We start from the raw sequence: 24796 nt of genomic DNA on the forward strand, positions 1-24796 counted from the left end.
GAATAAATATAAATGCAGCAGTTCCTGATCACAGTGGATTCATTGGGACAGAGGCGCCACCTGCTGGACAGGAACAAACTAGGAACTCCTTCAGTTTCCAAACATTACCGCAGCAGACCAGCAGGTGGCGCTAGAGTACAGGCTAAAAGTGGAAGCTAAATGAAAGGTGATGATTCTACAGAGAAAACAGGAAGTAAACAAAGAATGATAAAATATGAACATTTGATCAGTTCTCTGGGTTTAACCATGAAGAACTAAATAAATGGCCATTAATATTTAAAAGGGTTTTATTTAAATGCAAAATATTAAAAGTTTCACAATAAATGTTGTGTGGAGAAAAAATAAACTTTGATTTTTGATTTATTTAAATTGTTATTTAAAACTCCTCTCATATAAACAGATGCATCAGCATGAAAGCTGATATTTCTTTTGGTCAAATATTCACTTCGTTCTTCATTATTATTATGTTATTATTTTTAAATGGTTTATTTGTTTGTTTTTTAGGAAATATTTGAGAATTTAGGACCAAATAACAGCTTCAGTGTCTGATTATTGGTTGATGGTTGATTATTGGTTGATGGTTGATTATTGGTTGATGGTTGATTATTGGTTGATTATTGGTTGATGGTTGATTATTGGTTGAGGTCGACGACTGATGGTGGATCAACCATCAACCAATCATCCAGTTTTAACCAGTTAATAATGAAAAGATGTCAAAGAATCGATGTTGTTTTCTGGTCCAATTCTGACAGTTCAAACTCCAACGACTCATCAGATGATTTTCAACTCTGGTTCTGGTCCGGTTAGAGCTGATCTCTGGTTCTGGTCCGGTTAGAGCAGGTCTCTGGTTCTGATCCGGTCGGAGCAGGTCTCTGGTTCTGATCCGGTCAGAGCAGATCTCTGGTTCTGGTCCGGTTAGAGCAGATCTCTGGTTCTGGTCCGGTTAGAGCAGATCTCTGGTTCTGGTCCGGTGGATGATCTCAGAATATTACTGATTCTGTAAATAAAATCAGAACCAATAAATTCATGTTTAGAAAACAGAAACATGATTAATTTAGTTAAATTTCTTCTCGTCTGTATTTGGTACAAATATATAAATTCATCAATATAAACATAATAAATGATCATTTTCTCAGTGGAGATAAATATCTTGTCTTTAATATCTGATCAGGTTATTGTTAATCAGACCGTCGTCATAGCAACAGGAATCCAGGTGTGTGTCCATCTGGACTCACCGTCCTGAACTTCAGAGAAAAAACTGCAACTGTAAAAATATCTGAAAAACACAAATAAATACTGATGAACATGAGATTAGGATTAATAATTATTATTAGTTATTGTTTAGGATTAAATAAATCCAGTTAAATAATTATTATTTAACTCAGCTGCTCATCATTAAAACAAACATTAATAGTAATAAAATAATTACAGTTTATTGTTGTTATTGTGTTCTGATCTGCAAACATTTCAAAATAATAAAAATGTTGTTTGATTTTGACTCTGTACATTTTGACACAATTATAAAGCCGTTTCCAGTGAGTTAAAACTCGGCATAAACCAGTAAAACCAGAACCTGAGGAACAGATTCAGGTTTTAAACTGGGTCACTAAAGATTTCATGGAACCGGATCAGAAACGAAGCAGCAGAACAAAAACCACTTTAGAGATGAAACTTTTCACCACGAAGCAGAAAACGACAAACTCTGAAAGTTAGAAGTGAGTCAGAAACCAGTGAGACCAGAGAGGCGACCAGTCTGAGCTGCTGGAGTTTCACTTCACACCACAGCAGCAGGAAAGGAATAAAACTGATCAATGTCTCTCAATAGTTATTGATCTGTGTTATTAAGTTCAGCTGATTGTAAAGTTGTTGAACTTTACAAGGTTAAAGTTCAACAGACGAGTTAAAATGCACAGAGGAACCACTGCAGGCGCTAAGCTCTTCTTGTCTCTGGTCTTTGGGTTTCAGCCAATCAGAACCAAGGATCGGATATTTGCCAACACTAACAGAGTAAAGTATCGATGCACCGAAACATTTCAGCTTTTCAAGCTTTATTCTCTTTCTGTTAGTTTATCTGTGAATTAAAATAAATCTGAGAAAAACTCCGTTTTGTTCCACATGTAGAGAAACTGGTGAACAAAAAGACTGAGTTTAGTTTGGTTCATTTTTATAGATGGTTCCACAAACACTACATGAAAATAACATCCACTGCATTTCCACAATATTTCCCTGATATACAAAATGATGGTTCAACAGAAAAATGTTGGTGTTATTAAGAAAGTTAAAGGTCAGAACCACTGCTGACCCAAAGGTCACAAAAACTGTTTAGCATGAATAGAAACATCCTGCTGGTCATCAAGGCTTCGTCTGTTTACTGACCGCAGGAGGAGAAAGTTTCCACCTGCAGCACTCTGAATCTGGGATGTTTCACCGTCCGTCTCTCCTCATGCACGAACTTTAGACGCAGTTTTTAAAACTTTTAGTTGAACAGAAACAGGAAGCTGAACGACCGCAGAGTTTATTATAGTCAGTTAGCAGAAAAACCTCAAAGTGCAAAACAGAAGGTGTGAAATGTAGCAACATTTACCAGAACAAACAGCAACAACTGAGGTTAGACTAGTTTAACCTGGTCAAATAATTACTGAGCAATAAAAAAAACTATATATATTTTACAGAAGTACTGAACAGCAATATGGCCGCTACTTTATCAATGATATTTGTTTAAACTGAGACGCTGTAGTTTGGATGATAACGTGTTATTGGAGCTTAAAGACAGAAAATGAAGTTTGGAAAACGTAGCCGTCAATTTACTGAAATGTTTTTATCCCTAATCATTACAAACACAACCTGTTTATTCCTCCATATCTCTAATATCAGTGAATTTATAGAGTTGTCAACATTTTCTTGAAATGCAAAACTGTTTACTTTTATTAAAACCTCTATTTCTAAACACAGGTAGGATAAGATAAAGACGCCAGAGAGGTAAAACAAATTTAACTCTAGTTCTGCAACAGAACCAAGAACAGAAACATAAAACATAAAGTTTCACCTTCATTTGATTTGTTTTTCTGTCGTGGATGATGAGAAACGTTGATGTCGCTGTAAGTGATACTTTCCTCTCCAACGTCTTGATTTCCTAAAATAAAATAAATTATAAATTACACTAGTTCTTTTTAGATAAAACTAGTTTAGTTTGTTAATGTTAAACTTTATTTAACTAATGAATATTGGAAAAACAAATGTTTGCTTCACCTTCAGGTTTTCTCTGAAGACGTCGTCTCACCAGCAGAACCAGCAGAACCAGTAAAACCAGTAGAACCAGCAGGAAAACCACAACAATCACAGATGATAGAGGGATGAAGAGACCAGACTGGGAGGAAGGTGGAGAGGATGGAGAGGATGGAGAGGGTGGAGGACCAGAAGTGGTTGATGGTTTCTCTAAAATAAAGTTTTTTATTAAATAATTGCCAAACAATTTCTAATGAAAACCAAAGTTTAACAATATTTTCAATCCTCTTGACCTCTGACCTTTGACAGAGATCCTGCTGGATGGAGACTCTCCATGACCTTTGACATTACATTTATAGAGGCCTTCATCAGATTTCTTCACTGAGTTGAGAGTCTTGTTGCCAGTAGTTTCATCACCAATGAAGGAGCCATCTTTATAGAAAGCAGCTGGGAGGTTGTGGGTTGGATTCTTTGCTCTGCAGCTCAGAGTGACGTCATCTCCCTCCATCACAGGGAGGACAGGACTCTGCAGGATCACTGATCCACCTCAACACAGAGACAAACTACAGCATTTCATCCATTTCCACACAGCTTCAGCAACACTAACTCCACAGTCTGATCTTACCAGAGACAGAGAGCTGGATGCTGCTGCTGCTGCTGGAGGATCCAGACATGGACTCACACCAGTACAGACCAGTATCTAATGGGAGGAGGTAGATCAGGCTGCAGGAGGAACCATCATCTTCTCCCCATTGATCTCCACACTGAGTTATGTTTCCTCTGGTTGTGTTTCTCCTCACAGTCCATCCATCCTCACAGGTCAGAGTCACAGATTCATCTTCAAAGAACTGAGATCTGCTGGGACTCACAGTCAGACGAACTGGGAGGACTGGAAAGATACAATTATTACGATTTCACTTCTAAATAATAATAAATACCATTATATTCAGTAATTATCCAAATGAAATTTTTTCCACTATTTATAAATTCAGATGTAACCTTTAATCCAAACTACATCTCTGAATATTAAAAATCATTTTAATGTAACATAAATTTCCCAACCTGGATCTGTTGAGCAGCTCAGCAAGAAGATCAGAACTAGAGAGAAATAAAAAGATGTTTATTAGAAATTAAAGCTCTGAAACTGTGTAATTCAGACTATTTTTATTTTTAAAAGCTTTACTTTAGTATTGACCTGCTTTTATTTCTAACATTATAACTGATTGTTTTGTTCAGTTGTTTATTGAAACAGCTGATTCACTAAATTCATCTCCTGGCCCTTTATTAGACACCAGATCCATTTTATACACAGAAACATAAAGTCCACAGTAATTCTATTATCAGATGATCATTTAGTCAAATGTTTCCAGTGTCAGTCAGACAGAGAGAAATGCTGATCCAGCAGAAAGAGACTAAAACTGCTCTACTTACAGATCAGACAGTGAGATGTGCCTTCCATTGTTCTTCTCAGTGATCTGACCTGACGATGTTTCACTGAAGCTGAGAAGCTGAAGCTGAGCCCGCCTTCTTCCTGCTGCTAGTCCGTCTGCTGCTCTATGGAGACACTGAGAGAGGAGGGGCTGCAGGTTACTGACACTTTCATCACTCATGGTTCACTGATGACGTTTGTTTTCTGATGAACAAGGAGGAAATTAATCACTGTTTTTATTCAGGAACAAGAATTTGATCAAAGTAAATGTTTAAAATGTCAGATTAATATTTATTACATTAAAACACAGGATGAATCTGGACTAAAGGAACATGGAGGAGCTTCAGCTGAGGAAATGAGGAAGACTATGGAGAAGGTTATGGATGTGATGAAGAAAACTTATTCTCACTTTATTATTGAGAATATTCAGAAAGAAAATGAATTTCCAACCATAACAAACATAAACATATGGAATCTACTGGAGTTTGTTCTGGAGGATCAGAGATATTTTATCTTGTTGTGACATTTTCTCCAATAAATAATCCTGCTGTATTTTTATAATACTGAGAAATGGAGCAATAAGAGACCAAGTTATTAATATTTACTGGTTAAACTGGTGGATGCTGTAAATATCTGCTGTACTGAAGGATGTTGTTGGACCAGCTGATGGTTTGTGGCTGAACGTCTAAAAACGTCAGTGAAGAAGAAGAAGAGCAGACGACCTCTGACCCTGCTGGAAGATACAGAAACATGTTTAAATAAAATAAACTGCTGGGAGTTAATTTGGTAAATGAGATCAATAAACTCTGAAACCAATAACGTCTGATTAACAGGAGTTTGATGAAGATGTTGCAGCAAAGAGAGAACGATTCAGTCATCATCATCATCATCATCATCATCATCATCATCATCATCATCATCATCATCATCAGAAATATCCGGACTCTTGGCAGAACCGCCTGAAACCAGAACCAAGGCGTAGAGCTGCTCAGGAGTGACTAGAAATACAAAAACTAGAGCAATAAAAGCAAAACAAACAAACATCATTATCTAATTACAGAAAAAATTGCTCATGAATTTTGAGGCGATTCATGTAGCAGCTTAATGAAGGAACAAGGTTTTGACTAATCTGATCAAAATCAACGACGTGCTTTTATAACAGAGGATGTCCGCAGCCCGGTACCGGTCCGTGGACCAAGTGGTACCGGCCACGCAAAAAATAATGAATATTTCCGTTTTATGTATTGAGTCTGGAGGATCTTTTATTTTGAAAATCCTATAACCAGATTCTGTTGGTTACATCTTGAGCGGCAACATGGAGCCACAAGCATCAGAATGAGTCAGAAACACCAGCAACAGCAGCAACATCAGCAACACCAGCAACAGCAACACCAGCAACAGCAGCAACAGCAGCAACACCAGCAACAGCAGCAACAGCAGCAACACCAGCAGCAGCAACAACACCAGCAACACCAGCAGCAACAGCAACACCAGAAACACCAGCAACACCAGAAACAGCAGCAACACCAGCAACACCAGCAGCAACAGCAACACCAGAAACACCAGCAACACCAGAAACAGCAGCAACACCAGCAACACCAGCAACAGCAGCAACAGCAGCAGCAACACCAGCAACAGCAGCAACACCAGCAGCAGCAGCAACAGCAGCAACACCAGAAACAGCAGCAACACCAGCAACACCAGCAACACCGGCATGGTTTCTCTGTCCTCCCCGGTTCGCAGCAACTTTGCGAAGACTTGACCGGTCCGCGGTACTGAAAAGTTGGGCCCACTGCTTTATAAGATCATGTTTGGACCTGAAATCAACAGGAATCCTGATTAACTCAACACTACGACACCATGAACTAAAACACAACATAAACTTCGCATGTCTGCATATCCGAGGGCCTTATGCACGCACCGTACTACCTGCTCCCCGTGCTACTCTAGGACCACCTGTCCTTAGGTGTTCTGTCCAACCTCGACCCCGGCAGAGACAACCTTTCTTGCATGAAAGATCTACATCTTTGCCCCTCCATAGAGCTTATTCTCAGGTGTGCGCCTTGTCGCTGCACCTTGAGTTTCAGGCGGAGCCTCAGTTCTGCTTTCTTCTTCCATAAGTTGTGATGAGCTACTTGTTTCCCTCTCGCTCTCAAGCTGCTTCTCTCGGGTCTGTGTGATGACTTTAACCATGTCTGCGTCTGTGTGATGATGTCAGCTGCTGGTGTTTGTTCCTCTGTTGCCGGATGTCTTCTCGATGGCTGCAGTGGAGGACGCGGTGTGCTTCCTCATCCATCGTCAGCTGATGATACTTTTCTCTGTTTCTTGTGCATGCTTGCTGGCTGGTCTTTTCTTGTCTTGTCAGCATTACATCACGAACCACTCCAGCAAGAGGGAGCCAACTTTTCTTTGTCAGGGGTTGATGTTTCAGTTCCTCATTCTTGGAACCAACTTCTCCCCTTGCTTCAGGTCTGAGTGACAGTAGCTGTGTAGAAGCTGATGCAGTTCTGTTGAGGTCTCCTCATTTTCCAAAGGATCTGGGCGGCCGGCTTCCTCCGGTTTCTTCCCCAGATTTTCCTCCTCAGAGTGATCATCCATCACTCCATCTCTCTGTCGGTTCGAGTTGTCTGTCTGCAAAGAGCCTTTAGCGCCTCAGGTGGGGATGCAAAACAGACTACTTGGCTACTAGCTTCACTGTCTGGATCTGGTCACTTGTCCTCAATAAAAGCTCTTCCTCACCTGTACGCCATACAGTTACTGCGAGGGTGGTGACTGAGGTCGTCTCTCGGACAGTCACCGACAATCCTACTCCCTTAGGATTATCACACTGAGTTGCTATTCAGAAACACACTTCTGTTTTTACACACCTAGAAACAAGGACCTTTCCTACTGTTATTCGTCCTGAGTCCCTGTTTACTTCAGGTTCCTGTTCGGGGGCCACTTGTTGTTGCACAATACCCCCCCCTCCTGCTTCTTTCTCTACTCTCTCTCTCTCTACTTCCTCTCCTGAGAGGTGAGATGTGCTACCAGCTCTCCTTCTAACGGGTTAATTGAGTTTCCTAAATCTGCTGGGATTTATCCTGTCCAGAACTGAAGTAAACTCTGTTTAAACTGGTTTCCAGAAACGATTCGCCTGGATTCTGACGGCCTACATCCAGGTGTCCCACCCTTCTTCCCCCTGTGAATCAGCCAGACTGAGCAGCCTACAGCCAACTAGTTTCACAGAGCACACCTGTTAACGGTCGCTCCTTCTCTATATTACAACTTGCTCTTGTTATTGAACCAGGTAGGTTTTAGTGACTCAGTGAGTCCCAAGGATGATGTTTTACATTTGGGCTACCAGCAACCTAAAAACATTTTCCACTTCTTCCTCTCCAGAATCATTGTCTTTGTCTTTGGGGTCTGAACCCAGCCGATGAGAGAAGTGCAATGTGAAGCCACAGGTTGCAGGGCTGACGGGTTGGTCCTCATGGCAGGACAGTCTTCGGCTCTGTGGCCCCGGCTCTTCTTCAGCTGCAGAGTTCTTTGTCCATCTCTTGGCTTGAAGCTGCCTGGAGGATCCAACAAAAGGTTCCTCTTTTGCTCCCACCTTTTATAGGGTTTATCCACCTTTTGGTGCGTTAGCATTGGCTAGCACTGTTGCTGTGCTTGTTTCATTGGCTGACTGCTTGGACAGATGATCTCATATCCATCACTGTCTTACAGACATTATGTCCTGATGTCTGTGCTAATGTCTCAGGGTTGCTCAACCTCCTACATTTGTTGCCTGCACGACCTTTTCTCTGAAACGTTTACGTTGCTCAACAATCTGTTTCTAAATAAGGCGTTGGTCATCTCTGCTCTCCTTTTAGTTCCCCTTTTCCCCTTAACCTTTGACCTTTCACCTACCATCTACCTCCAACATATCAGTGATGTTTAATTGCAGTTACATGTTTAACACCATTTCAAGTTCAATGTCAAAATCACATTTATTTTCTTTAGCTTCTCTGATTTAGCATTCATTTATAATTTTATAACTTATTAATTATACTTATTATAATCTTAATGTGAGTTATTACAGATGTTTTTCTAAAATGAAACCAAGAATAATCCATGATTCTAATTATTTGATACCAAAGTTACAGTTACTTGTTTTTCTTGTAAGTGTTCCCACAAATGTAACTGTAAATATTATTACAAGTAAACCAATATTAATATAAGTATTTTACTTTGAATCTTATCAAATTACTCAAAATGTTTTAGATTTCATTCTTTAAAACTTTCATGCTTTAAAATAAGGAATAGTCTCATTTATTTTTATAAATCTGCAGGCTGGAAACTTACTTCCTCTTTTTCCAGGAAACCTGCTTTTCCTGTTTCATCTCTTTATCTGATTATGATTTCTGATGATTAGATAGAAAAATAAGTAGAATTAAAGCAAAGTTTGCAGGAGACAAAAACAACCAGATTGATTTTATTGAAGTTTTAATTTACTGTTGGGCCTTGATGTCACTTGAGTGATTAATTTTAAAGATAACTTTATTTATTGTTACTGTTAAACTAAAATATCCAGCATGAAGTGGGATGAGCTCAGGTTTCTTGACAATAAGCAATTAAATTTTAGAGATCACAGTTTGGTTTAAATCTTACACTTTCCATAGGATCCACAAGTTTACCAAGTTAGTGGATCCTAACTTACCAAAAACATTTTACAAAATGTTTCAGCCAAAAATATGTTTCTGTTTTCTTATCAGTTTTTGCTGCTCTTGTTAAAAACAGATATTGAAACATTGGTTTGTCTCCAGGAACACAAAGCGCAGTGGGTGTTTTTAAGGGTTAGGAGGAAGAGGAAGAGCTGAAGTAGAGAACAGAACATAAGTTATGCAGCAAACTGACGGCATTTTGTGTCACCAGGAGGCTCAGACAACAAGGACAGAACTGCTGCACACGATGGTAAGTAAAGATCTCTGTGCAGCTGGTGGCTGTTTATATGTTGGATGTTTAGTTTTAGTGCTGAATAAATAAACAAATAAATACATAAATAAATACATAAATGAATAAGAGTAAGGTTTTTAGGTTTTCTGGGAGACGATCTGTGATGGTACAATTATTATTATTATTATTATTATAAAAGAATCTTTACAAATTGTAACATTTCAGAGTCTGTGAATAAAAATGATTTTGTTTTCACGTCTCTGCATGAAGACAGGAAACGGTCTAATTATGTAAGGTTTGATGTAACTTTTGGAGCAAATCTCTCATTTTACTGATTTATTAAATTCAAATTTCCAAGTTTATGCTGCAATTTGAAAATATGCATGGAGATGAATATCAATTCCCCTGCTAAATAATTTTGTGCACAGTGTATGAGAGGTTTATGCAAATGAAAAAAACAAACTATTATGGCTAAAATGATCAATTAAAAAAGGTTAAACATATTTAAATTTAATCCCATTAGAACTTTGTGTAAAATCCCAAACATAATCTTATAATCTGTGTAATTTTCCAGCCTCTTCAATAAGGCAAAGAGACAAACTACAAATGATCAGCCAGTTTTATGGATTCACACGTTTCAAGTTTCTCATTTGTATAAATCAGTTTTAAACCCATCATTGATTTGATCAGGTTTTCTGTCCCAGTTTAAAACCTTTTTATGGATTTTTTGATGCTTATTTTTTTTTCTTGCTGTTCTTTATAATTTATGTGGTAAAATTACTGATGTGGCATTTTTAGCTTTGAAAGCCTGTAAAGAATAAAAACAGGAGAAATGGATTTTATCAGGATTGCATAATGTAACAGAGTTTATTATTAATTTGTGGGTCTGAAACTCAAACAATATTTTTATTGTGTTTTTCTCCCATCTTACTTGTAGCTGGCGGTAAACTTGCTAGTCTGCTGCAGAACATGGTGACTAGTTTTTGGGTTGATTTTGTTCATGCTGCTTCTAATCCTCTCGGTGAATTTTGCTGGGAAACATTTGTTAGGTTTTTTGCCAGCCTGAAGGCGACAGTCGTTTTGTTGAAAGCTAATCTGTAGATTTAAATCTTTGTTTTCTGACAAAGTCTCGTCATTTTATCTTGTCTTTGCAGTTAATCATTAGATGAGATGATGAACGGAGAACCTCTACATCGTCTGCTCTGTAAGGTTTCACACATTCTTTGTGTCTATTTTAATATTCAAATGGTTTTCAGCTTCATGGACAATGATAATAGCAGAAATGTTCATGCAGCCCAAGTTTGAGCTCAAACTGTGTAGAAGAAGTTAGTCAGAGGAAATGTGTGAGTCGGTGTGACGGAGTCTAAAAATCCCCAATCCTGCTTCAACTGAGACTCATGATAAATTCATCATTTATGTTTGGTTAAACAGAAATCTACAACCTGATTCAAATAATAATGTTCCTGATGATTATATAGAATATAAATCAGTGGTCCTTAACTTTTTTTGAGGTACCGAACCCATCAGTTTCATATGCGCATTCACCGAACCCTTCTTTAGTGATAAATAAAATAAAAATTTTTTTTCCAAATTCAAGACATACTGTAGGTATATGTTTTTTTGCTGGTGCACAAAATGAGCCGTGCATGAACGTCACTTTGCTCAAAGAACAAAACCATGAACTCACAGCAAGTTACAGTGTTACTTTATTCTGGCCCCCCAAAAAATATTTCGGCCCCATAAAAGAATTTCAGCCCCCAAAAATATTTTTTTACTATTTTACTAATTAAAAATAAATTTGGATTTTTTCAAAGAATTAAATTTTTTTAATAACTTAATTTTTTTATTTTAAATTTAATTTGTTTTTTGTCGTTTTGAATCCACAAAATACTTTTTTGGGGCCAGAATAAAGTTTTGCACAAATGACATGTAAATCAGTGAGACTCCTGCTGCTGTTTTTGGGAGACCAGTTCAGAGAGGCGTGGCTTCAGAGAGGCGTGGCTTCACCTTGGCAGGTGCATCTTCAGAGCAAAGTCTGTTCATTTTCTGCTTTTTTGCTCGACATATTTAGTATGGATTAAAATATTAAGAAAGAAACCAGAGACGTACAACTACGACAGCCGCTGATACTGCGCGCACTAAATTCCCCGCAGCGCTGATTGGCCGAGCAATGTAACATGATCCTCTGCAGCCAGTGATGGCCAAGCGGGGTGGGTCATCACGACTTTACACAGGTGTGTGTTTACCTCCGCGGCAGAGGCTCCGCCGAACCCCTGGGGTTCGACCGAACCCAGGTTAAGAACCACTGGAATAGAATCTTTATTTATATATAAATTATTCATACTCATCACTTATGAGTAAATACTTATTTACTCATACTTCACTAAGCATAAAGACAAACCACTTTTTACCTGAAATGCTGCAGAACTTCAGCTGTTTTTTGGACTCTTATTAGTTTTCATGGCTCATTGTTATTTTATGGTTAACTGTCATGATGTGTGGTTTAGTGTGAACCTAAACGCAGCAGGCAGACAGAATGAGTTGATGATTTAATAAATGAAAAAACAACTTATAAAAATACAGGAACAAAATGCAAACAAGCTTTAGGAGCAGAAGAGAAGAGAGCTGACATGACTGACGAGACAAAGCGGTGAGACAGAGAGGCTTCAGTACTGGGGAAGGTAACGAGCAAAACCAGGCGCTGAACTGATGAACATAATGGATGCAAGAGAGAGCAGCTGATCCGGAGGCAGCAGAGGGTAGAGAGAAGAGCTGGGAGGGAGAAGACAAGAAAACACTAAGAACAAAGAAAACTATTGGCAAAGACATGAGAGGAAACTATAAAAGAAACAAGGCTGATCTAAAACTAACAGGAACTCAGGAACAGAGTTGTGGTTCTGGAGACCGGTCTTGGTTTTGGACCATTTCTCGATGCTCTCGGTTTCGTCTCGGTCTCAGGCGCCGACACTGAAGAATAACTAGACCTGGAGTAAAAATAAGAAATGAACAGAACTAGAACTACAAAGGGCTGAAATAAAATAAAATAAAAACAAGACAAATCTAACAAAAATAAATAATATTAATGAAACTAATATGACCAACAAGGGTTAAACAAAAGTGAACTAGAAATTAAAACTAAGACTAAAGAACAGAAATAAACAGTAACTCTGTACAGCTACTGGCAAAACTGATTAAATATTTTTATTTTTACCTAAAATTGGGCTAAAATCATAAATGGTCTGTAATTTTATAGAGCTTCATCCAGTCCAGAGTAACTCAGAGCTTCACTCTATAGCAGCTCTGAACTGTTGGTTCAATGGTTTCTAACCACAGCTGTGACAGAGGAGAACAGCAACACACTGCTTTCACCACAAACCCACCAGATGCACTTCATTCACTCACCTGTATGGAAAGTTTCATTATTTCATGTAACTGAAGATGTTGCATGGACACATGAATATGAAGATGTTTGTTTCAGCTCAGTGATACAGTTGGAGTTCAGAACGGTTGAAGACAATGCAGCTCCTGACCTGAAATGATCAGATTTCTATTAGAAATATCATTTTATTATTTACTGCTGGACTGATTACAGTTACATCTTATTGGTAGAAACTGAGGAGGAGATAAATGTATTCACTAAAAGGTTATTTGTTTAGCTCACTCCTCACATGGACTCATCTTTGGTTGCAGCAAAGATTGAAATGTTTTAGATCTTTTGTTTTTTGGGCGCTGCGTTGTAGAGGGCGGAGACGTTTCCTTCAGTCAGGCTTCACCCAGTTATATTTTACATGTGTAAAATAAAAACACTTGGAAAGTATAACTCCACAATATCCTCAAAGTAAACTGTGCAATTCAATATCAGAATCAATTTACTTGTTACATAATGACCAGCCTCATAAAGACGTGTTCATATATTCCTAATAATGCACATAAAAATATGTTCCCTGTGTTTTAACATCGTTGTAGTTTTGATCTTTCTGCTGTGCTTCACAACAAAACAAGGTCAGTAAATTAAAATCAGTTATCACTATTTATTTTTAGAATCAATGGATAATGTAGTAAAATATCTCATAACAATCATATCATTTTGTCACTGGGATTTTTCTGACTGTAAAATAATCATCAGCACTTTCTGCCTTCAGTCTCTCCAGTTCATCTGACTGTGAGTCCCAGCAGATCTCAGTTCTTCAGAGGAGAATCAGTGACTCTGATCTGTGAGGATGAAAACGGATCTGATGGATGGACTGTGAGGAGAAACACAACCAGAGGAACCAGGAAGAGATGTGAAGTATGGGGGAAATTAAATGGTTCTACCTGTAACATGAACTACATGCACCCATCAGATACTGGTCTGTACTGGTGTGAGTCCATGTCTGGATCCTCCAGCAGCAGCAGCAGCATCCAGCTCTCTGTCTCTGGTAAGATCAGACTGTGGAGTTAGTGTTGCTGAAGCTGTGTGGAAATGGATGAAATGCTGTAGTTTGTCTCTGTGTTGAGGTGGATCAGTGATCCTGCAGAGTCCTGTCCTCCCTGTGAAGGAGGGAGATGACGTCACTCTGAGCTGCAGAGCAAAGAATCAAACCCACAACCTCCCAGCTGCTTTCTATAAAGATGGCTCCTTCATTGGTGATGGACCATCAGGTCACATGACCCTCCTCCATGTTTCTAGCTCTGATGAAGGCCTCTATAAATGTAACATCAGCCGTCATGGAGAGTCTCCATCCAGCAGGATCTCTGTCAAAGGTCAGAGGTCAGCAGCTTCTCTGTCTGCTTCAACCTTCATCAGGAGACAAGAAATCAATTATTACCTTTGATTCATTTCAGAGAAATTCTCCTCCACTCCTCCATCATCCTCCACTCCTCCTCCTCCTCCTCCTTCATCTCTTCCCACCATCTCAGTCGTTGTTTCCATTTTTATCTTTCTGGTTTTGCTCTCATTAATTCTTCTGGTTCTTCTGGTGAGACGATGTTTCTGCAGGAAACCTGAAGGTGAGCCTTAATAATATTTTCATTCATTTCAACAGGTTTACAATTTGTGATATTTATGTTTTGCATGTTTTGCTTGTTCAAAAACTCCAGCCAGGTTTAATGAAAGTTTCTCTGATGAGTTTTGATGTTTGTTCTGTTTTATTTCAGATGAAGCAAAAGATGAAAAGGAAATCACCTACAGTGAACTGAAAACCTTCAGAAATCAGCAGCAGCCAATCAGAAGCAGCCGAGGTAAAACCTCACATCCTGTAGCTGTTAAAGTTCAAACTTATTATTTCTCAGACAAAATCAAACATGGTTTCCATTTTCTGCTGCAGAGAAAAAATCTTTATCTGTTCAACTGATCATTCATAAACACAAAAGATAAATTTATTACGAAGAGAAATTTTATTATTCTGCATAAAGAAGGTTTTTGATTTAGTCTTTACTTCATTGATCTAATCAGAAATCAATCAGAAACACTTTGATTTTGATTCAGCTGAATTTTGTCTATTCTACATTTTTTCTTTATCAACAGATTATATTAATTCAGTAAAACTGTTGTCTGTTTTCTCTGCAGATTAACTTCTGCTGTGTAATAATTTTCTTCACCATTTCCAGCTAATAGGTCAAGTTTTTTCAGAATTTTACAGTACAAATATTTACACTGTAAAATTCTGTAACCACAGCTGCTGGTATTTTAATATAAATTAGAGACTTTTATTTTTCATGTCCAGTTCAGGTTTGACTCTTCAGTTAGATGGTTTTGGTAGCTGTTCACTGTTCCTCTGAGCGTTTCTGCAGCCTGTGGTTATTAATGCTAACAGCTAACATGCTAACAGCTAACATGCTAACAGCTAACATGCTAACAGCTCTGTGGTCGTCCAGCTTCCTGTTATTGAAGGAAACATTCAGGTGTTTATAATCCACTGCAGGACTTTCATTTTAAAAAGTTAACTGTGATGTTTTCTGTGTTTACAAGAACTTTTAACAGAGTGAATTTATTTTGAAGATGTTTTAAAACAGTAAATGTTATGACTAATTATTTTATTTACATATTTTTTTGTTTTCCTTTAAATCTATTTCCCTCATGTTCCCTGTGCTGACCTTTGAATCATAACTTTAATTTTCCTCATCCTGAATATTTTATTAAGTAAAATCCTGTTCAGTGTTTTATTGTTCCTTTTTAAAATATTAATTTTCTCAGTTGCTTTGATCCATTTATCAAATCAATTTATACAACAAAACAGAATAAATGACCTGCAGAATCCAGTTTCTTTCTCTAAATCATTAATTCATCCTCAAAGTTAAACATCTGTATTAATAAACCTGTCAGTTCATCAGAATAATAAATTCTTGTTTCACTGAGTTTAGACCAAATAGTCACATTAAACTGATTCTGGAGGAAAGTTCTGATGTAAACTATGGATAAAGTTTAGATAACTTGTATTGTAAATTGTAATTATGGGAGATGAACAGCAAGAGACTGGAGAAGATGAACATTTATGATTTTACTGATTTGTTGACAGAAAGGAAAAGACAAAACTGCAGAGAACAAATGGAAAAAATTGATTGATGGAAACTAGAATCATGTCTAGAAGAATCATAAATTCGTCTGACATTTCCTCTATTCTTCCTCCTAACTCTTCCTCTTCCTCCTCCTCTTCCTCCTAACTCTTCCTCTTCCTCCTCCTCTTCCTCCTAACTCTTCCTCCTCCTCTTCCTCTATTCTTCCTCCTAACTCCTCCTCTTCCTCTATTCTTCCTCCTAACTCTTCCTCTTCCTCCTCCTCTTCCTCTGTTGACTCGTCCAAATCTTCGTCCTTCATCATCAGAAATGTAACATCATGTTGGACAGATTTAGAATAAAAACTAATAGAAATGTATTAAAATATGTTTGGCATATTATGACAACCTGTTCAAACATTGATCATGTTGAGACTCATATTAATAACATTTATGCTTCAATGTTGGAGGTTGAAACCTTTCAGCAGAGACCCTACAATCCATTTTAATCAACATGATGAAATCAAATGTAAATATAGAAAACAGACATTTTCCATTCAGTCTGATGGTGTCTAGTGAACAAAGACTCTCAGGGTCTATTTGTGTCTCGTTAACATTTATTTAACAGAAGTGAGCAGCTCTGTGGTTTCTGATTATTACAAACATTTATACATTTACATGTTTAACATTAATTAATAACAAGAGTGTAAAAAAAAACTGTTAAAATGTGAGTCTATATTATTTCTCTGAAATAATGACTCAACCAAGTTCTTTTAATTTAATGTCTAAAGATGCACTTTTATCTGCAGTAATATTATTTATTGCAGTAATATTATTTATTGCAGTAATATTATTTATTGCAGTAATATTATTTATTGCAATAATGTTATTTATTGCAATAATATTATTTATTGCAGTAATATTATTTATTGCAGTAATATTATTTATTGCAATAATATTATTTATTACAGTAATATTATTTATTGCAATAATGTTATTTATTGCAATAATATTATTTATTGCAGTAATATTATTTATTGCAGTAATATTATTTATTGCAATAATATTATTTATTGCAGTAATATTATTTATTGCAGTAATGTTATTTATTGCAGTAATATTATTTATTGCAGTAATATTATTTATTGCAGTAATATTATTAATTGCAGTAATATTATTAATTGCAGTAATATTATTTATAAATGTTTTCCAGATCCAGCTCTGGTTTACTCTGCAGTGAGAACTGGAGACATTGAATATGGACAGATAAACATCAGAGAAACTGGAAACCATCAGAGGAGCAGAGGTAGAGTCCAGACTCTGGTTTTATTGTTCAGTTATAGTTTAATATTTTAGTTTTAATGTCTTTATAGAGTTTTAATAGTAACTTTTTAGCTCCTCTCTAACAACGTTGGACTCTTAAACCACCAAACTTCCTGCTGCTGTTTTTTAGTCAAGTTTCTCAAGCAGCAAACATCCTGAGTTCACCACAGGAAACTTCTGACGGTTTTATAAATAAAACCTGCGTGGGTCCAAACTGAACCGACTCGGTGCGGTTCTGAAGGTGTCAGGGTGTTTCTGTGACTCAAAGCTCTGCTTGTGTGTTTCAGAGGAAGTGAGCAGCTCTGTGGTTTATACATTCATATGTTGGACTGTTACGGTGCAACCAGTAAGGCACAAGGACAAAGGCATATATAAAAAAATATTTTCTATTTATTTCTCCAAAAAGTCTTAACAAAAGCCTTTCAACAACAAATCTAAAAAATATAACGAAATGGGCCCAAAAGAAATCAACTAAGGCAGACCTAACTCAGGATAACAAACCAAAAACTGACCTCACAATGAACACATGAATTTATACACAGATATGAGACACAGACAAACCATGCATAAACATAAATAACTCATTCATTTGACGACAACACAACTATAAAAACAAAACAAATAACACCAAAATATTTGAGCAGTTGTGCTGTTAGTAGAGACTCTTCATCATCAAGTCCTGCTTCCAGCAGCCTGATGGTTTGTTCCACTTCCTGGTTTTTGCCTTTCAACCTTCCTTCAAACTCAGCAAAACAAAGTAGTTCATGATTCACAGAAACAAAAGGAGTTTATTAAATGTGTGCATCCATAATAGTAAACAACCTCATGCAATAAACACAATAAAATATATTGTGTGAAAACATTGAAATAAATACTAACACTGAGGAACAGATGGAGGAACCTCCACATGGACAATAACAGCAGAACCACTAAAAAGCTTTTCTATCATAAAACATCTGAACCCTAACAGAACCTCTAACATCTGTTGTTCAGAGATGGATCCGGGTCCAGTTTACTCTGCAGTGAGGACAGCAGGCATCAGACCCAACAGAACCAGAGGTACCGACTCTCCTCCACTAAACTTTACTGGTTTTAACCTGCAGACTGGAAACACTGGAAACAACATGTCTGATGAAATGGTGAACTGAGGAAGAGGAGGAGGATCTTCATCTCATCACTTCCTGTTGAAACTTTTTAACTTCAGGAAAAACTGGAGGAAAACAGACAGAAAGAAAATCAGGAGAATAAAGAATCAAATCAAATTCAACTTTACTGTCACAAGAACAAAACAATGAAATGCAGTTTGCTTCCATCCAGCAAGAGAAGAAAAATATATTTATACAAATTTAAGTTTTTCATAAACAGGAGTAGATTATAGAGTATTTACAATAGTGACTAATAGCTCAGTGCAGGTAGTTAGTGGTTTATCAGTCTGTGTGTTGTTGGGTAGGAGATTACAGCCTCATATGTTCAGACGTCAGGAGTTCAGCAGTGAGACGCTGTGGGGAGGAAACTGTTCCTGTTCCAGTCCGTAGCTCCTGTAGCGCCTCCCAGAGGCCAGTAGGGGGAAGAGTCTCTGTGCTGGGAGTCTGACGACTTTCCCAGCTCTTTTCAGACGCCACTTCCTGTAGATGTTCTCTGAGACAGGAAGTGATGCTCTGGCAGCTTCCACCTCCCTCTGCTCCGCCTCCCGGTCCGAGGCGGAGCAGCTCCGGTACCAGCTGGTCAGGATCCTCTCAGTGGTGCAGCGGTAAAACTTCACCAGGAGTCTGAGGACAGATGCTTCTTCATCAGGGTCTGAGGAAGAATCGGTTCTGGTTCTGAGGAAGAAGAGGTTCTGGTTCTGAGGAAGAAGAGGTTCTGGTTCTTAGGAAGAAGAGGTTCTGCTGAGCCTTCCAGACCGACTTGGACCAGCAGGTCGTCCAGGTCGGATCCTCAGAGATTTGGACGCCCAGGAACTGGAAGCTGCTCACACGCTGCTCCACCGTCCCCCTGATGTGAATGTGGGTCAGCGGTTCTCCTGAAGTCCACCATGAGCTCCTTGGTCTTCCCAGCATTGAGCAGCAGGTTGTTGGTGTGACGCCACTGACCTTCCAGCTCCTCCCTGTAGGCGGCGCTGTTTCTGATGAGGCCTCACTGCGGCGGCGTCTGAGAACTTGATGATGGGATTTGAACCATCAACTGGTCTGTAGTCATGGGTGAGAAGGGAGCAGAGGAAAGGCCTCATCACAGCCTTGTGGTTCCCTGGTGATTATGGTGATGGTAGATGAGCAGCGGTTATCCAGCCGGACATGTTGGGGTGGACTGGTCAGACTGGTCAGACTGGTCAGACTGGTCAGACTGGTCAGGACGTCCAGTAACCAGCTGCACATGAGGGGACTGATTCCTAAGTCCACCAGTTTTGTGAAGAGTTTTGATAACTGTGTTGAAGCTGAACTGAAGTCTATGAACAGCTTGTTATTGTCCAAGTGTGAGGACAGAGTGCGTCGCTATGGAGACTGGAGAGGCGGTGTGTGAACTGGTCGGGGTCCAGGGTGGGGTCCATGGTGGGGTCCATGGTGGGGTCCAGGTCCATGGTGGGGTCCAGGTCCAGGGTGGGTCCAGGGTGGGTCCATGGTGGGGTCCATGGTGGGGTCCAGGTCCATGGTGGGTCCATGGTGGGTCCAGGTCCATGGTGGGTCCATGGTGGGTCCAGGTCCATTGTGGGTCCAGGTCCATGTTGGGGTCCATGGTGGGGTCCAGGTCCATGGTGGGGTCCAGGTCCAGGGTGGGTCCAGGGTGGGTCCATGGTGGGGTCCATGGTGGGGTCCAGGTCCATGGTGGGTCCATGGTGGGTCCAGGTCCATTGTGGGTCCAGGTCCATGGTGGGTCCATGGTGGGGTCCAGGTCCATGGTGGGTCCATGGTGGGGTCCAGGTCCATGGTGGGTCCATGGTGGGTCCAGGTCCATGGTGGGTCCAGGTCCATGGTGGGTCCATGGTGGGGTCCAGGTCCATGGTGGGTCCATGGTGGGTCCAGGTCCATGGTGGGTCCATGGTGGGGTCCAGGTCCATGGTGGGTCCATGGTGGGTCCAGGTCCATGGTGGGTCCAGGTCCATGGTGGGTCCATGGTGGGGTCCAGGTCCATGGTGGGTCCATGGTGGGGTCCAGGTCCAGGGTGGGTCCAGGGTGGGTCCATGGTGGGGTCCATGGTGGGGTCCAGGTCCATGGTGGGTCCATGGTGGGGTCCAGGTCCATGGTGGGTCCATGGTGGGTCCAGGTCCATGGTGGGTCCAGGTCCATGGTGGGTCCAGGTCCATGGTGGGTCCATGGTGGGGTCCAGGTCCATGGTGGGTCCATGGTGGGTTCCAGGTCCAGGGTGGGTTCCAGGATCTGAGCTGTACCAGGACAAGCCGCTCCAAGTTCTTGGTGATAGTCGGGGTGAGGGTTAGCTGGTTCTGGTCACTGAGACTTGATGGGTTGGAGGTTTTGGGCGTCGGGACGATGGACGTGGTTTTGAACAGGTTGGTACCAAAACACATGCAGCCGCCGTAGCAAATCATTCAGAGGAGCTGGATTCACAGGAAAAATCTAATCTGGGAAACATTTGAAGTTTCTGCTGCTAAATGTTCATATTTCAGACTCCAGTAAAAAAACACAGTTAATTTATCAGCAACTGATGATTTTTTAAGATTCAGGAAAAACGTCGACATGATAGAAGAGAAACTAAAATGTTTATCTGGGATCATTGGAGGCAGGAAAATGTGAAACATCCTGATTTTCTTCCTCTGTCACTTTATAGCAGGAGATAAATAAACCATAGAGACATAAAAACATCTGGCAGTAATAAAAATAACTGACCTGAGAACCGAGCCCTGAGGTTCTCCATCTGGAACCCTGGAGGGACAAGAAGATTAATAATTTAATTCTATAAACTGTAATCTGATCAGATCTGAACCAGTTCAGTGCTGCTCCATGAATCCCTGCAGCAAGTTATAGAATCTGATCAAATATGGCAGAAGATGGAAATCATTTGATTTGAGTTGATCAACATTAATCAATATAAAATATCTATAAGTTTATTAATCTAGTTTGTCTCTGGCAGAATGATGGAGTTGAAATAATCTTAAATCCCTTTCAGGATTAAATCTAGTTTCTATAAAATGATTTCTGATGATATTCCAGATTAGCATTATGTCACCACTCACCTCAGACTGCAGGCCATTAGAAAAACATCCTGATGATGATGATGATGATGATGATGGTGATAGTGATGATGATGGTGATGATGATGATGATGATGATGATGGTTATTAGTGATGATGATGATGATGGTGATGATGATGATGATGTTATTGGTGATGATGACGATGATGATGGTGATGATGATGATGATGATAGTGATGATGGTGATGATGATGATGATGATGATGATGATGATGATGATGATGATGATGATGATAGTGATGATGGTGATGTGATGATGGTGATGATGATGATGATGATGATGATGTTATTGGTGATGATGACGATGATGATGGTGATGATGATGATGATGATGATAGTGATGATGGTGATGATGGTGATGATGATGATGATGATGATGGTTATTGGTGATGATGATGGTGACGATGATGATGATGGTGATGATGATGACGATGTTATTGGTGATGATGACGATGATGATGGTGATGATGGTGATGATGATGATGATGATGATGATGATAGTGATGATGGTGATGATGATGATGATGATGATAGTGATGATGGTGATGTGATGATGGTGATGATGATGATGATGATGATGATGATGATGATGATGTTATTGGTGATGATGACGATGATGATGGTGATGATGATGATGATGATAGTGATGATGGTGATGGTGATGATGGTGATGATGATGATGATGATGATGATGATGATGATGATGATGATGATGATGATGGTTATTGGTGATGATGATGATGATTATGATGATAGTGATGATGATGATGATGATAGTGATGATGATGATGATGGTTATTGATGATGATGACGATGATGATGGTGATGATGATGATGATAGTGATGATGATGATGATGATGTTATTGGTGATGATGACGATGATGATGATGACGGTGATGATGGTTATTGATGATGATGATGGTTATTGGTGATGATGATGATGATGATGATGATGATCAATACAACATGGCTGCAGATTCTCTATAGAAACAATAATGGAGTTTTTTACATTTTATTGCTTTTATCTCGTTTATAGATCTGCTATCGATCGATCAGTTTTCCTATCAATACCTTTTCATATTTAGCATTAAAACCTGGAGATAATTTTACCATTAATATTTTATAAATGTAACATTAATAAAAGAACATTATGAATATATTCAGAAGGAAGCTGTTGGTACAAATCTGCTTTATTTTTGTTTCCAGAACCAGAACCAGAACCAGACGTGGTTTACTCTGCAGTCAGACCGGCTGATGGTCCATAACGGATCATCAACATCACGTCTGTTTGCTCTGTCAAGTATTTCTATAAGAGAGGAATATTAATGTATTATTATTATTAAACAAATTGTAACTTTATAGTAATTTCATAAACAAACAGCTAAGAGACAAAAACATTTAAATTTGATTTGACATGTTTTATTTTCTTATGGTTCATAAATATAATTACTAATAAAACTGAAAGATTGAGTTTCTGTTTCCATCATCAGTGTCATTATTATTGATATTTATCTATAAAATCTGCCTCATTATTTGGTTTAATCTAAATAAAGTTGGTTCCAGTCCATGTTGTGTGGTTCTGTGGTTCTGATGATCCAATGGAAAATGGAGCAATGTTCTGATATGGATGTGGCCGGCCTGCCAGAAAAACAGGAAGAAAGCAGAATAAAGCAGGAAGACTGAGGCTGGAAACAGGAAGTCAATGTTTGACTTCCTGTTATAACCTGGTTTAAACTTGAACCTGGTTTAAAAACTTTAACCTGGTTTAAACTTTAACCTGGTTTAAACCTTTAACCTGGTTTAAACTTTAACCTGGTTTAAACTTTAACCTGGTTTAAAAACTTTAACCTGGTTTAAACTTTAACCTGGTTTAAACCTTAACCTGGTTTAAAAACTTTAACCTGGTTTAAACTTTAACCTGGTTTAAAACTTTAACCTGGTTTAAACTTTAACCTGGTTTGAATGTTAACCTGATTTAAAAACTTTAACCTGGTTTAAAAACTTTAACCTGGTTTAAACTTTAACCTGTTTTAAACTTTAACCTGGTTTAAAAACTTTAACCTGGTTTAAACTTTAACCTGGTTTAAAACTTTAACCTGGTTTAAATGTTAACCTGATTTAAACTTTAACCTGGTTTAAACTTTAACCTGGTTTAAAAACTTTAACCTGGTTTAAACTTTAACCTGGTTTAAAACTTTAACCTGGTTTAAATGTTAACCTGATTTAAACTTTAACCTGGTTTAAACTTTAACCTGATGATGAAACCAGTGAAGGATTATTTCCTCTAACGTGTCAGATTAAAGCCGGTCGGTTCTTCCTGATGAGGACCTGAGGGTCTCACTACAGATGATCGCAGATATGAAGGTTTATTAGAGACAGTTTGTGCCACCAGGGGGCGACTCAGGACAGGAAGCAGAAACTGATTATTTCCTGTGTTCAGGTTAGAAATATGTCAGGTAGATCTGCAGCCTCATTCAGTCTCTGCAGACTGAAGTAAATAGACCTCAGTGATGAAAAAAATACAATAAAATTATTTAATAACAGACTGAGACTTTGTTGTTTCTGTTGTGTTTAATAATGAAATTTTTTATTATTAATAAAAACATTTTCTCAGAGCAGAGCCTCTGAGGAAGAAGATGCAACAGAAGAAGCTTCTCTTCTTTCTACAGATCATATTCTCTCTGAATATGATCTGTTGTTCTCAGTTTTTAACTAAATCACGGAAGCTGTCTTTATCCAATCCATTTTCAGATGTATGATGGAAGATCTGTTATTGAATTACCTGCAGTTCACACTCCAGATCAGATGGTGGCGGTATTGCACACTGTCATTTTTTTAAAGCGCCATTGTCGGGTTCCGGGGCTCTTGGCTTTCTTTGTTTTGTTTTCCCGTTTCTCCCTCTGCTGCTATTCACCATTCATCCACTAGATGGCGCCAAACCTTCCTCTTTCAGAGAAGTGTGACGTCATCCTGCACACCAGCGTTTAATCATCTCATCAATCCTGGAGTACAAGAGGAGCGGACTACCAGTCCTTCAACGGGAACCACTGCTTTAATCTAAAATAAACACAATTTGAAAAGCATTATGTTTGATAAAAGCAGATTTGCTTTTATAATATTATTACAGAAAGAAATACAATAAGTGAAAGTAAACAGCAATTAGTGAACAGACTGATCAGTATTGATCAGTGAATTATAAATAGTCACGTTGAATTTGATTTTAGGT

At 38.7% G+C, this 24796-nt stretch overlaps 2 protein-coding genes across 4 annotated transcripts; one reads left to right on the forward strand and one right to left on the reverse strand.

Annotated features, from left to right (window-relative positions):
* Positions 1–954: 954 nt before the first annotated feature.
* On the reverse strand, positions 955–4747 carry LOC111611098 (high affinity immunoglobulin gamma Fc receptor I-like). The gene is made up of 8 exons (XM_023346728.1): positions 4657–4747; positions 4288–4323; positions 3851–4114; positions 3526–3771; positions 3250–3435; positions 3047–3133; positions 1236–1276; positions 955–997 (listed from the first exon to the last, which is right to left on the reverse strand). Exons 1-8 carry the CDS (start codon positions 4682–4684, stop codon positions 989–991), a joined length of 897 nt encoding a protein of 298 aa, XP_023202496.1. The 5' UTR covers positions 4685–4747; the 3' UTR covers positions 955–988.
* Positions 4748–9512: 4765 nt separating this feature from the next.
* Positions 9513–23127, forward strand: LOC111610841 (high affinity immunoglobulin gamma Fc receptor I-like). Of its 3 annotated transcripts, XM_023345822.1 has the most exons (10): positions 9513–9586; positions 10723–10772; positions 13535–13570; positions 13711–13986; positions 14066–14311; positions 14393–14557; positions 14705–14788; positions 17255–17347; positions 18358–18423; positions 22777–23127. In XM_023345822.1, exons 2-10 carry the CDS (start codon positions 10739–10741, stop codon positions 22833–22835), a joined length of 1059 nt encoding a protein of 352 aa, XP_023201590.1. In that variant the 5' UTR covers positions 9513–9586; positions 10723–10738; the 3' UTR covers positions 22836–23127. The 3 variants fall into 3 exon arrangements, with proteins under 3 accessions (XP_023201590.1, XP_023201591.1, XP_023201589.1); XM_023345823.1 differs by lacking the exons at positions 9513–9586; positions 10723–10772 and having other exon boundaries at positions 11858–13570; positions 14066–14318; positions 14547–14557; XM_023345821.1 differs by lacking the exons at positions 9513–9586; positions 10723–10772 and having other exon boundaries at positions 11858–13570.
* The last annotated feature ends 1669 nt before the right edge of the window (positions 23128–24796 follow it).

This window comes from Xiphophorus maculatus, chromosome 14 (assembly GCF_002775205.1).
Source record: "Xiphophorus maculatus strain JP 163 A chromosome 14, X_maculatus-5.0-male, whole genome shotgun sequence".
Lineage (NCBI taxonomy): Eukaryota > Metazoa > Chordata > Actinopteri > Cyprinodontiformes > Poeciliidae > Xiphophorus > Xiphophorus maculatus.

What these genes read in the sequence shown, in the direction of transcription:
- LOC111611098 (XM_023346728.1), bottom strand. Translation starts at nt 4,684, where the DNA reads ATGGAAGGCACATCTCACTGTCTGATCT. An exon ending in CACATCTCACTGTCTGATCT is followed by an intron (nt 4,324 to 4,656) that starts GTAAGTAGAGCA and finishes ATTTCTCTCTAG; the next exon opens with TTCTGATCTTCTTGCTGAGC. An exon ending in GAAAAACAAATCAAATGAAG is followed by an intron (nt 1,277 to 3,046) that starts GTGAAACTTTAT and finishes TGTGTTTTTCAG; the next exon opens with ATATTTTTACAGTTGCAGTT.
- LOC111610841 (XM_023345821.1), top strand. Translation starts at nt 13,492, where the DNA reads ATGCACATAAAAATATGTTCCCTGTGTTTTAACATCGTTGTAGTTTTG. An exon ending in CAGCAGGATCTCTGTCAAAG is followed by an intron (nt 14,312 to 14,392) that starts GTCAGAGGTCAG and finishes GATTCATTTCAG; the next exon opens with AGAAATTCTCCTCCACTCCT. An exon ending in CAGACCCAACAGAACCAGAG is followed by an intron (nt 18,424 to 22,776) that starts GTACCGACTCTC and finishes TTTTGTTTCCAG; the next exon opens with AACCAGAACCAGAACCAGAC.